Source organism: Necator americanus, chromosome IV (assembly GCF_031761385.1).
Source record: "Necator americanus strain Aroian chromosome IV, whole genome shotgun sequence".
Classification (NCBI taxonomy): domain Eukaryota; kingdom Metazoa; phylum Nematoda; class Chromadorea; order Rhabditida; family Ancylostomatidae; genus Necator; species Necator americanus.
Genome location: NC_087374.1, coordinates 4,326,795 through 4,341,514, shown reverse-complemented (window position 1 = coordinate 4,341,514; position 14,720 = coordinate 4,326,795). Strand labels below are relative to the sequence as shown.

General features: G+C 38.2%; 1 protein-coding gene across 1 annotated transcript; it reads right to left on the bottom strand.

Moving 5' to 3' along the window:
* Positions 1-6,315: 6,315 nt before the first annotated feature.
* Positions 6,316-14,613, bottom strand: RB195_000360 (uncharacterized protein; the record flags this gene model as incomplete). The annotated part of the gene is made up of 11 exons (XM_064196648.1): positions 6,316-6,551; positions 6,617-6,715; positions 8,340-8,430; positions 8,498-8,613; positions 8,674-8,732; positions 9,581-9,662; positions 10,736-10,863; positions 12,407-12,458; positions 14,215-14,290; positions 14,439-14,510; positions 14,575-14,613. The coding sequence occupies 11 exons, from the start codon at positions 14,611-14,613 to the stop codon at positions 6,316-6,318; spliced, it is 1,050 nt and encodes a 349-aa protein (XP_064052529.1).
* Positions 14,614-14,720: the final 107 nt, after the last annotated feature.

Here is a 14,720-nt window from a genome sequence, read left to right as displayed (position 1 = left end):
GCTAAAGAACTGTTACAATTCAATGCAACTAAATAAATATAATTAATAAAAAATATAGTGTAATACTAGTAGTAAATAATAATATAAAGTAATAAATAATAATAACTTAATGATTATGTAAAATAAAAATAAATAATCACATAATTATCACGTAATATTTGTCATAAAATAGTAATGGTAAATAAAAAAATGGAAAAAAGAAAATAAAAAATAATAATTTAATAATTATGTAATATAAAGATAAATAATCACATAATTAACGGTCTCGAGGATGTAGTGGTTCATTATTCGTTCGTTCGTCCGTTTCGTATTTTATTCGCATCCTTAATAGAAAAGAACATTTTTTTATAAAAAGAAACAAACAAACAATAACAACATAACCTGACAAATAATCTTGTAGTAATCTCCTAATCTAGTGGTCCTTTAATAACAGAAAAGAGCAAAAAAATGTGATTGGAGCAAAAAGCGATGGAGCGAAATAATGGAGATTAGCTCAGATATATGTAGAGAGAATTCCAACGGCGAAGGACCACAAAGGATACATCCAGAAGAGCACAATAGAAATCTGCAGATGAACGGACGGACGGACGAGCGGACGGTGGTGGTGGTGGTGGAAGATTTCGGTGGTGGTTGTTAGCGCAAACATGAATGATGCATGCGCTGAAGACCTTCACAATGCGTCGACCTCACATAACCGGGAGCGACTTCGGCATCGTGAAGTGAGTTGAGTCGAAACCTCAGCCGAAACGGGGGGCCCGTGGAGAAAGATTGAAAGCATAAAGACCCAAGCACAACTAGTAATTATTAGTAATTACTTTTAAATTCAGCCTCATGGGTCATGGAATTCCTTTGGCTTTAACCACCTAGCTTAGTTAATATTTTTAAATTCTTCATTATGGATACATTATGGAATTCGAATTCCTTGCTTCTAACCATTTATTGTGAGTTCATGAAGAGAAGAAAATGTTAGATACTGAATTTTAAACTTAGATTTAAGCTAATTGATTGTACTTTTAAACACTCTTATGCACTAAAAATTACATTAAACATTCCCCAAGTTTTCCAGTCTTGAAATCTTTGGATTTTGAACTGTATTTATGTTTTTTTTTTATTTTTCCAACGAGGCTTTGGTGAAAAGTTATTAGTGACGTGATGCTTCAACCGAAACTCGTCTCTAACAAATGCCTATTTTTTTCTCTTATTTTTTTCTTATATATTATTATTATATGTTATTATTAATTTATATTATTTTTTCTTATATTTTATTTTTTTTAAATTTTTTTTTCTTATTTTTCTAATTTTTTTTCTGAAAATGAGGAATTTGAAAGTGTGTTTGACATCAATGTGATCTAGCGTAGTGAACGATCCAGAATATTTCCAAAATTCACTCCAATCATTGGTTCGATTCATGTCTGCTTCCAAGCTCCTTGGAACAGCGGCGATTAAATAGTAAACACGCTGTTTACACAGCCGTAGCAGTCTCGATCTTTTATGACTCCTGTTTATGTTTTCTTGTTGTGCGAACGAGGTTTTGATGGAACTTTACTAGTGGCCTAACGAGGTCGTCTTTATCAGAGGCTTGAAAATGGTTCGAGGTCTTTGATGCTATGCATATCTCATCGAACTCCTCCTCTCTCTCCTCGCCAAGCCTCGATATCGTCGTTTTAAGTACACCTAGCAGGAACTCCAAAGAGGAAAACAAGTCGATAAGTCGTACCGAGACCAGCGGATTGGTGAACCACAGCATTCTTACGGATTGTCACCCACGGCGAATGAGATCAAAACACTGTGCAGTATCCTTAAAGGCATCACTCCACGAATCTGTGATGGTACGGATTTCAGGTGGAGCATTTGTATACGGGATCGTAGATTATGGAGAGGTGAGTAATCCCGTCCATTTCTTCCTTATTGCCGTAAAAAACGTCCCGGAAGATGCGGCGCGTGCGCACGGCTGGCGAGCTCCAATCGAACTCGTTGTAGAAAATAGCGCGCCGGATTGCTGGAAGCCGTATCGTCCGGGCCGTTTTTTGTGGGGTGATGCCTTTAAGTATTGATGCCTGGATACTGTTAAGGAACTGTATATTGGACAGTCTTACAGCTCACAAAGGGACAATATTACACTTCACTGCAAAACTTATACATAAATAACTTATCATATCATATAATTATCGGCATAAACTTTTCTGCTCTTTATCTTTTATTTTATTTTTTTATTTTATTTATTTTATTATTATTTATTTTTTAGACTTTATTTCATCAATAAAAGCGATCCTATAGTAAATCAACCGGCGACACACCTAAAAATCCTCACAGAACGAAAAGTTCCCAGGATTACATCGTAGAGGATGATTGCTTATACATATAAACATGGAGAAAACCCATAGCATTTAGAAACTGCAATTTTTTTTTGTGCATCACTGAAAGCCGATGAATTTAAAGCGTACACTCACTAGAATGTGATTCTGAATGCATGTAATGTGCTTCTTAAAAATACAAAAAAAAATCAATAAATAATAACATTGGCATTTTATGAGCACTGAATAGAACTAAAAAGCCAAACGGGTAGCTTCAACTTAGTAGAAAGGACGTAATAACAGAAGGATACGATAGGAATCTTTTCATTAAATGAAACATTGTTATTATTATTACTACTACTATTACTATTACTACTATTATTACTTATTATTACTTATTATTACTTATTATTACTTATTATTACTTATTTTCCTTTATTATTTTATTATTTATTTGATTTATTGGTGTCCTGTGGAGATGGGTGGTTGTGTTTCCCATGGCACATTTCTTTGGAGTTTTCTAGACAAATTTAATACTTGTCGATCCTATCAGCGATATACTTTCAACAGACCGTAAACTGGAAAATTGGACGGAGGATTAATGGTAGCACTCACAAGAAGGTAAGGTTAAAGGGAGCATGCCACGAATCTGGGGTGGTACGAATTTGAGGTGGATATTTCTGATACGGGATTGTAGATTGTGGCGAAGAGGGTGATTCCGTCTATTTCTTCCTAATTACCGTAAAAAAATGGCCCGGAAGATGCGGCTTCGAGCGTTTCGGCGCGCTGTTTTCCACGAGTTCGATTAGAGCGCGCCAGCCTCGTGCACGCGCCGCATCTTCCGGACAGTTTTTTACGGCAATTAGGAAAAAATGGATGGAATCACCCACCTCTCCATAATCTTCGACCTCTCATAGGGATTACCCGCCTGAAACCCATACCACCACAGATTCGTGGGTTGATGCCTTCAAGAGTGTAGATCACACATATGAGCGTTGTTGTGCTCAATTAATAATTCTATTTGTTCCGTACCTACAAAATAGTTGCCCAGTAGTTTCTTCTCTTGTGAGGGACTCGAAGAGCATCATATCTTTCTTTGAGGAACTGTGTAAAAAAGTCTGACCTTGTTTCCACAATCTACGACCCGGTATAGAAAATTTCCACAGAAAATCCATACTACGCCAGATTCGTGATATGCTGGCCTTCAACATTCTACAGTAAATGACTAATTTCAGAACTTTATCCATCCAAATCTGGGAGTAGGTGAACTTCAATAAAATCAATAAAATTTCTTTCAATGAAATCTAACTGAAATGAAGCTGAGAAAAAACTATTAGTAGTATACAAGACACATCAGAACCATTATATGTGTCAACGAAAACAAAACAAGCGGCATCTTCATCTGAATTGTATGAATTTGCATCTGATAACGCATCTATTTATACATCCAGTAACCGTGAGAAAATAGCGTTACGATTGTTCTAAGAAAGACACTTTTCCTAGTAGTTTTTTTGGAGAACAAATTGAGGACAATTTCCTGCTTTCCTACCGTGCTGCTTCTCCTAAACATGAAAATCATGAAAGAACTTCGTGAAAGTTCCGTGTTTCGGTTCTGTATGCCTTAGCAATTAATTTTTAAAATGGAACGATCCAGAAATGCGACGAAACTGATTTTTCAAAGTTATTAAACCCCTTTTTGACCCCGTGAAATACATATACACCCTTTTTTTGTTTAGTTGAATGGTTGTAAACAATCGAAGGAGGTAGCACACCGCTGCTTCTTCTGAAAATGGCTTCTAGGGGCTTCCTTCTACTTCTCTCAAAAAATCGCTTTCAAATGGTATTTTCAAAATTTACTTTTGCCCACTTGCTAGGATTCCGACGTTTTGCCTGAGGGATTAATCTAGATTTTCAAGCACAATGCAAATATTGGAGGTTTTTCACAAATATAATACGAGATGCCCTTGGAATATCGCGATGACGCAAAGAAATGGAGGCAAAGGTGCATAATTGGCTCGGACAGCAGTCCTACATCAATTAGCGTGGCCGTTCCTATTAGGATCCCTTTCCCTTTCCACGCTTATATTTTTTATTTTTACTTCTTCCATACTATTCTTATTACTATATTACAATTTTATTTTTTTTTTCATTCTTATTTATAACAATTATTTTTTTTAAATTTTGTAAATATGTATATTTTTTTGATTTTATGCTCACGATAATCCAACATTTACTGATTACTTACCGGATGCTTAGTTATGAATGTTTATTTTTGATTCCTTCCTATTATTCTTATCATTACTTTCTATTTATTTTTATTCTTACTGTTGTTTATTTTTCATATTTTTATTTCCCTAAACATTTTTTTCTTTTGATTTCATGCTCAACACTAGTCCGACAGTTACTGGTTACTTACTGCTAATGTTTACTTACGGAAAGAGATACTTCATATTTTAGGACAAAAAAATGACCGATTTACTATTTCTTTTATGTTTTGTTTTTTAAATTCTTTTTTTGGTGTTTCCAATTCGGAATTTTGAATTTGTTCTATACACTTTAACTCTCGTTGCACACTCACTGTTTTCTTCAAGCGCATTGCAGTAAGTTGAAAGTTGACCGAAAAAAAAAGAACTGTGATCACAGAAAAAACAGAATCTGATTTAAGAGATAGTCAAAATTTTCAATGATTCTCCTGAATGCTACTAGCATAAGTGGTGAAATTCTGCTCTGTTCGTTCAAAATTTTGCAATAGTTGCTTCCTTCCTGACTGCTCTTTCATTTCAAGTCAAGGGGAAGCAAAAACTCTTATATGTTAGTCGTTCCTTGGTGCCTCGTAGGAGGAATCGATCGATAAGCACTTAGCGGGGGTTTTATTTCTCCAAGTAAGTAACTGAATTAATCGGGGCCCAAAGGTTTAAGCATTAGTTTTAGGGGATCTATGATATGTAAACTAAAGTTACTAAGAGAAAAAAACTAGGCGAGAGCGTCGAGAAATAAGGTCGCCACTGAGTCCTCTCCGCTTCCAGATACATTTTTCCAGAGACCTGGTCTCGATTCTAGATTTGATGTTGTGCTTTTTATTCCTATCAGTTTTTATTTATTTTTTTAATTTTCCAATTTACTAAGAGAAGAGAATTCATGAGATGAAAGAGTGTCAGTGATCGCCGGGAGCAAATACTCATATGCTTCTGCGATCTACAAACGTTAATCTCACAAGTTTTCTATGTGAACTTATGTCTCTCTGTACTAAGACAATGGTTTTTTTTTAAATCCTCGCGAAGAAATCTGGAATAAATTAATTTCGGAGGGAGGAAAGGTGAACCTTCAACCGTGAATATACGTAGGTGTAGAGGTTCCGCGATGGCTGCCGCATGATCGATCGGAAGTTCGATTCTGCCCTAGTGCCATCCAAGCACTTCATCCATCCGAGGTCAGATACATTGGTACCACACTTGTCTGGGAGGGTAAAAGCATTGACTTGACACATCGGCTAGCCTCAGCAAGTCATTGTATAGGCCAGTTACACGTTCGTGAACCTCAAACGATTCTGAATTGAAGTGAACGTGGTGGCGCGGGTCCCAAGATTTGAGTCCCATTGATTTACGCCAGACACTTAATTCATTTTAATCAATACACGTGGAAACATAGAATCATCGACAGTGCGAATCTTTAATGCCGATCGTTACCGGTAACGGTAGCGGACTGTGGCGTGGGTTAATGCGGTTTCCTTGGTTTCTCTCTAGGAATGAATGAATGGGAAAAAATTTCACGATATAGTGACCATCTGTGCTTCCCCCCATAAAGGTGAGATTCGTTTCCAAATGCAAGAAAGAGACCTATTGAGACTTTGAAAAAGTGAATTTGAGTAGATTTTTTTGATGTTAATGAAAAATGAAGAAAACAGTGACGTACGTTACTATTTATCTCCCTATCAACATTTGAATTTTACAATGATCTTTATAGATATGACACAGCTACTATAGAAAAAAAAGGCTGTACCGGTGGAAGAAATTAAAAATCTTCAAGCTATCGCCGATTCACATATGCTTTCCACGTCATGAAGCGATCTCTGCTCAAAAAACTCGGCTCGCACATCCTCAGCCGATATCTGTGTTAGGCATGGAAGAACCAACAGCAGCATGGAGGATTGAGGAGCGCCTTGTAGGGTTTCTCGTGCCGACATACATCCAGAGAACACAGCTGCAGATTGTGCTTGTATTTCACGTATTTTTCTTCTATCTTTCAATCCATTACACTCTGAAATGATTTTATTCATTAAATAAGAAGAAAACAAAGAAAAACCGTCTTTCTGTATTCCTCACCGGGTCGGAAAAGTAAGATATTACTGACGCTCCACTGCTCCAACGGTGAAAGCTTCACGTTCTCAACGAAATTCTCCACAAACATCATTTTCTCATAGCCTGAACTATCGGCAAAATACGAACCCTACAGTATCTTTCCTTAGCCTATTCACTGGTTATACTTGAATAAGCTGCTGAGGAGACCATATTGATTTTCGCACGGACCCGGCGCGTATGCGAAGGTGGCGCGTTCCAACGTGTCTCGTAGGAATTAAGGCCCTTTCCCATCCGGTTTTTCACGACCGCTATGGGGAATTGAAAATGGCCATGGTTATACTCTTCAATCAATAGTCCAAAGTCTATATTACATTGATTTTCGACACCTCGCTCGAAAACGACGCGCGTGCAAAGGTGGCGCGTTCCAACGTATCTCGTAGGAATTAAGGCCCTTTCCCATCCGGTTTTTCACGACCGCTATGGGGAATTGAGTATGGACATGGTCATACTTTTCAATCAACAGTCCAAAGTCTATATTATCCTGCAGAGACCCCAACAACGTCAATTTCATGATACACAGCCTTTAAGATGTTTTTATTTGTTGATTTTCGGACGGTCGACATCATCCGCCTTGAGATGATCCGCAACGAGAACATCCGGCAAAGATTGAGCGTGGCTCTCGTGGCTGAAAAAATCCATGAAACTGGTCTTCGATGGTCGTGTTCTACGTGACCAGAAAACTTTATATAGTCGGGTCAAGGCAGCATGAAACACGGTGCACTTGCGAAGCGGCTGCGCTCAAAGCGATGCGGTGGGGGCAGCGGTTGGAATCGAGTTGGGACCATGGCGAACTGCAGAGATGGGTGGCGGTAGCGAGGGTCCTTACACGACTCCGAACCGCTACGCCCCACCGTTTCGAGTGCTGCCGCTTACGCAACTGTTCGTGCTTTTTGTCGTTTTGACCCAGTTATACGTAGAATGACTTGGATTTGTGTATCCAGGCGGCAGCGCTGGGTTGGAACGATTAATAGTGAAAGATGCTATCCGCAATCCACTCTAACCAAGCACGTGACGTCATCTTCCTAGAAAAGTAGGGTCTAACTCGTCCTGGTAAGTTCGTTGGATGGTTTTTGAGAGACGGAAATAGGGCACATGTATTCTTGACCATGAGGAATGTGAAACAACGATCAAGGGAACTTCTCTGGATCACCTCTTGTGGTCCCATAGATGAATAGCTGGTTTCCATTTAATAACTGGGAATAGGAAATGGAGCACTTTCTTTTACAATTGTATAAGGGATCTCACTTATCTCTACTTCTTAAACGAATCTATTTTGTGCAAAGTTTCAGTCAATTTCTGTCATTATGCACTTTTATTCTTTGTTCGATTCGGACAGCGCATCGTAAGAGCTGCAGCCCCGGCCAAATGGGCAGGGTGGGGCAAAATGGGCGGGGCGCGGCAAAGTGGGCGGGGCGCAGGGTGTCTCGTGGACCCACAGAATCAAGACGTAGCGCAAGAGGAGCGGCGAGGTTGTTGCTGCGGTAATGACGCTACCTTGAGCCGTGCAACGCAATTATCGACACTCACTAACCTTTCAGATACGCGGCTGGACATCATACGCGTTACCTCTGACCACCTAATATGGAATAGTAATCAGTTATTTGGAGAACGTAACCGCCAATATTAACCAAGATGGCCCCAGTTAGGGTCAAGTCAACCGATGTTATTTTACCGTATCGTTACGAACTTTGTGGTGCTCTACTGCTCGTATGAGGAAATCCAGACTGAGAAATCCTGCTGAGAAAGAAGATCCAGTGCCAAGAATTGCAGAACAGAACCTAAATAGAAGTTAAAAGTTGCGATTCTTTGCAGGGTACTGTAGTTTTGTAAAAATGGCTCACATACTTTTCTATCTTCTATTTCCAGTGATGAAGCGGGCGGAGAGGAGGACCACCAACGAATAAGCGAAACGAGTGAACTTTCGTGAGATGGACCAACCAAATTTGAAATCGAAAAGTTCTCTGTAAAATGAAAACTGTAGGTTATCGTACCCACAGAGAACTAATATAACGGCATCGTACTTTTCACTTTCTCCTGTCGCTGACATGTGACTTTCCCGGCGAATCGAACAGGCGTAACACTGGAAAGAATTCAAGGATACTGCCAAGAGCTTCCCAGATTGACCCTTTCGTCTCCACAAATACCTCTCAATGAAACAGGATTCCTAGCTATTCTCTCTTACAATCAATGAAACCTTGTGGTAAATTCCAGTGCAGAACGTGTCTTCACCCTAATTTTACACAACCAAGACCTACAACGCACTAATCTGACGCTGTGGGACCCTAGTCATCACATTTTTCTAATTCCTTTTATTATTTTTATTGTGAGACTAGTGGAGACGCCACCGAACCCATTTCTATATTTTCTAGCCCTACTCGATTCGTCATGCATGCTGTCTTCCGGCATCGTCACACCAATCTGACGGGGACTGGGACCCGTCCCATCCTCATTTCATTGCTTGGTGGCGCCGGCGCGCTCTCGTCGTCCCAAAGATGTCAGAAATGAGTGGATTACAGGAGATAACATAGCGTACTATTCTGATTTTGTTTTCTTCGATGGTTTTTCAAAATAAATGCTTGCCGTAGCAGTAAAAATACGTGGACAGACAGAAGAAACATCGTCGCCGCCGCATCCATGAGAGAGCAGATGGAAATCAATGAGGTCTCTTTAACAGCCTACTGAAGTAAAACCAATGAGTACGCTGCTTAAGAGGCCATAGCGTGTCTGAAGGGGGCGCGTTCTAACGTACTTCGTAAAAGATATTTTCCACACCCTTGTTCAAGACTCTCAGAGGAATAGAGTGACGCCACGCTCATACTCGTAATCTAACTCGAACTTTCCACTTTCTCGCGGGTTTCTCAACTATGTCAGTTTCGTGATATGCTGCTCTTAGGGAACAGTCAGTACGGGCTCTTTGTGTAAACTTACATTTCCGTATCGTGCCGTAGTTGCGCCTCTTCTGTATTTCTTCGTCGTTCTTTTTCACCGCAAGTTCGCTCATGTTGAACAGCTGAAGGGAAGGAAGTGAAGGACTGTGAGGTACATATAAGGTTTATAAGAAGTCAGACCAGACTTAGTGGTTAGATGAGAACCACTTAGTGGTTTGAAAATGAGATACTTCATGTTGTTTCACGCAAAACAGATGGACATCAACAAATATTTCAGAAAATGCTAAGTAAGAATTCACTATTATCAATTTTCAAAAACAAAACAACGACAATTCAACATTTGTAGAAGATCTGTGGATTTGGACGCTTGTTTTTCTTTTTTGCAATATTCGCTAACGTTCCCTCCCCTCCTTTGAAAACTTTGATTTGATAACTATTGAGTGTTTGTCAATTTTCTTCAAAACTTTCTAAATTTTTCTAAATAGGTATTTCCCAGAAGCTTTTTCTCATGCTGCAAAGAAAAAAATCGTAGTTGGTCGCAATTTAAAAGGATAATCCTAGGTTTTTAAGGTGACAAATTTGCTGATGCATGAAATTTTTTCCCGTCAGCTTTTTTTTGCGCTATTGAATTTTTTGCCCAGGATGAGGTCGTCTTTTTCCACTAAATGACATGTTGGACTGCACTGAAAATATAAGTTAATCACAGGCAACGATTCGGTTCATTCGGATTCGTAATAAAAATTGAATCCCCTGGATCTATCTGCTTCCAGGAATACGCAGAAGGCGGCAACTGTTTACAATGGGCGTGAGTCGAATAATATTCACATTTAAATTTTCAGCCAAATCTTCTCCGCAAATTAAATGGACTTGTATATGGTAATGTTACTGTGAAAACAATTTTTTTTTTCACAAGGTGAGAATAACTATAAAAGTGGGCGTACTTCTTTTATTTATTTGTTTATTTATTTACTTATTTACATCACTATTTTATTTATTTTATTATTATTTGTTTATTATTTACTGTTATTTCACTTATTTATTGTTTATTCACTGTTATTTATTTATGTTCAATTTTACAAATATTGCTTATCTCTCCTCTAACAAGATGTACTTATCTCCAAAATATCCAGAAATATTTCTTGTATCTCCAAAAAAAAACTCCATAAAAATCATTGAAGTTTTTCTGAACACTGACCATTTCTATTCATTTTCACGCGAAGGCACTTCTCCAGCCGACAAGCTTGACATTGGTTTCGTCGCATCACGTCGACAACACACCGTCCATCCTCCTTACATGAGTACAGAAGACGACGGCGAATTGATCTGAAGCAGTCTGTACCAGTTCAAGCACTATTTGCAATTACATTATCATTAACCTTATATCTATATATATCCCAGTTTATAGCTTTCTGGCATCGAAGCAGTCGTGGTACCTGTTCCATAACATTATATAGCTTTCTGGCCCCATGGGACCCGTCTCAGCGCTTTTAGGAATCTTGTGACTGACATACACACATACACAGAAAAGTGACAGAATAAGTCCATTATTATACGGCATGATATATAGTCGAATCAAATGATCACGAAATTGCGTAAACGGTTGCGCTCGAGGCGACGCGGTGGCGCGTAGCGGTTGGGATCGAGATGGGACTTTCGCAAATCGCAACGATGATTGGTGCTAGCAAGGACCGCCACGATTCTAACTGCTACGCTCCATCACACCGCCTCGAGCAATGTTTTTTCACACTAGCACCAGTAAAACATATGGATTCATATCATACTTCTAGAGGTAAAGAGAAGACGTTTGGAGGCAACTATCTTTACTAATGAGTAGTATATACCAGTTCAACTACTACATTTACATCATTACATACATTACTACATCCGCTACATTCAGATATAAATAAACAGATAAATATATAAATATATAAATATATATATATATATATATACCAGTTTGTAGTTTTCTGGCCCCAAAGAGAAGACGTTTGAAGGCAATTATCCTTACTAATAATTCCAAAAATCAAGTATTACTCATCTTCTTGTACCATTACTTCGGCTTTGTAAACTTTGTAACTCATTATTGAATGGATAGGACAAGGTGAGCAGAACAGAAATATTCAGGATACCGTAAATTAACAGAACGTCAAATCGCTTCTACCCGATTCCATTCCGTTTCCACATAGACCAACTACTTCTCTAGCCATAAATAAGTGTACAGAGACTACGGTATAAAAAATAGTCACAAATTACTGTAATCAAAGAAAAAAGAATAACGCTTTTGGCGTTAATCAATCCGTTTAGGATGCGCCACCACGTTCACTTCAATTCAGAATTTTTCGAGTTTTACGAACCCGTTTTTAGCCTATACGATAGCTTGCGGGGCTAGTCGTTGCATCAAGTCAGTGTATTTATCCTCTAAGGCTTGGTCGACACAGGACAATTTCGAATCATTGATCGATCGTGCAATCACAGTGAAACCTCTTATCGGGTACAACCGCCTAATACTATACTCACTTACCTCTATGTTCCCTTATGCGGAAACCGTCAAATTCTTATGGAGCGCTGCCGACATTATGTTTCCTCTATTATCTTCTAGAAAAATTCCACATATTTGGCTACAGTAATGTAGTACGAATAGAATAATGTAGAATACTCTATAGAATAATGCAGTATGTGTAGAATTTTGTAGCTTAAGCTCAAGCTTGAGGAAAGTAGATTTTTTTTCTCTTCTTTTTCTTTTTCCATCTTTCTCCTTTTTTAAAAGATTTCCGGATTTAATTTCTTTGCAAAAATAAAAGAGCAGTCAGTTCCCTTGTATTCGGGGTAATTCGCTTTTGAAAAATTGTCAAAGAATGCAACAAACCTTTTAAAGAATCCTCTACATCCATCACAGCTCTGGACACCATAGTGACGTCCTGAAACTACGCACATAAGCAGTAGACAAAGTAAGCAGCAGTAAAAGTTCTTGATATTTGCCCTGGAAGACAATGGCATTGTAGGACACGTCGTAGTCCCGCCCAGATCAATTCAGATATAATAATAATCAATGAGTAAAATAATAATAATAATAATTTCGTAGAATATTTTTTAAAAAATAATCCTCAACGTTTAGAAAACATAATTTCTTACTCATATGGATCTTTACCTCTAAAGACTATTCCTATAGATGAGAAAAAAGTCTCGTGAACCAATGGGACCCATTTAAAAGTCGAACTTTTCAATGGGACCCATCATTAATTAGAAGCTCAGACAATTGACATAACACGGAAATTGCAGGGAACTCGTGGAGTTCTGCTTGCGGATTAAGGAATCTAGCGTATGAATCGTTATAGATATTTGATATTTTATATTAGTTATTTGTATTTTATTGGATATTTTTATATTATACATATATATTACATATTACATATATAGCGAATATTAGATTTTTTTCTGAAGAAAAATATCTTACAAGTTAAAATCTTATCTAATTTTTAAACGCTAAGCATGGTTTAACAGGATTTCCCTTCCGTGCACTTTATGGAATTATTCTTTTCTCGTGCAATTCACTTCAGTATAAGCACAGAAATTAGATTTGAAGAGAAAAAAATAAAACTCTTATATTCGCTCGTAAAATTACGCAAGCTATTAAAATCCACCTGTAGGATGTGTAATGGTTGAATTTTTATTAAATTAAAATTTAAAAATAAAACTCTTATTTTCGCTCGTAAAACTACGAAAGCTACTAGCGGCCTGAAGGATGTGTAATGATTGGATTTTTCTTTTTCCGTAACCAAGCAATTATTCTTGATGTACGACTTCATGCAAACCTCGTCCTCAACGATGGTAATTCAGAGTATTTTTTTAAAGTTCCGACGGGCACGAGGTTTGAGGTTTTGTTATAATCCTTTATTTTTGGCTGGGGTTTTGAGGAGTTCACCTTCTTCGGCTCCTGAAAGGGTGAAATCCACGTGTAACTATCAGATCCAACAAAAGATCCAGGATTTCCTCTGTCCGCCGGAAAGACCGTATGATTGGATGAATCATGACTGTTTTCATCCGCCGGATTACTTGTAGACTTACCATTTAGTAGCGAAATAGAAAAAAATCAACCATTGCACATTCTACAGGTGAATATTAATGGCTTGCGTAGTTTTACGGGAGAAAAGAGGTTTTTATATTTAATGATTTATTCTTCACAGAGGTTTCAGTGAGAGTCTTTCCTTCTTCAGAGTCTGAAAGGGTGAAATCGAAAGTTATTTATCCGATGAAACTCCTCATGCCCAACAAAAATCATCGTGCCTATCCGATCAACAAAAAAAAAGTAGTGATTTTCTGTTGGACCTTATAGCTACTGGAGGATTTCACCGTTCCAGATTTTGAGAAATGCGAATTCAAAGTAAAGGATTATAACAAAATTGTTTCCGGCTTAACTTAAAACGAAAAATATTAAATAGTAACTTTTTTTCGTTCACAGAGCCTATATACTATGCAGTCGTTCAGGAACCTGCGATATCCTCGAAAAAATAGCGCTATAGTCCGGAAATTAAAAGAACTTAAAAGGAAAGTATTAAACAGTAATTTTCTTTGATCACAGAGCTTATATACTATGCTGTTATGTAGGTAGCATACGGCGAACTTGCGATATCCTTGGAAAAATAACGCTGTAGTCCAGAAATTTAAAAGAAGAACCTGAAGATCGGTCGCCACAGACAAGACAAAAGAGATCCGGCTTTAGCATTGTGGTTCCCGTTTTCTGGCTGGGAATCTTCAATCAGTCATCAACTGAAAATAAGAAATCAACGTCGATGTTCAGTGTTTTCTTTTTCCAAAAAATTAGTATTAAAGAAGAGATTTTTCAAAGGTTTCTAGTACTTTAACAGAGCCATATAGCAAATAATTGGATTTCTACTTACCCGGGACGGTACTGATGGTTGTGGACGCTTAGGAGGAGAGCTGTCTTCGAAAAGAGGAAGAACTAGGTTCGCCTAAGACAATGACCGAGTAAACTGCAACGGAAGAGCTAATTGAAACGATGAATAATGCACTCACACCTGGGCTCCTTTCACGTGGGAAAATGGCGGCCGCCATCCCGAGCACGAGCCCCTACTCGAGCTCTCCTCCTCAGTTGATGTATTCTGACCTCGTCGTCGGAGAAGTTTAGCGATGTGGATGTGCCTAGCGCATGCACCGTGATG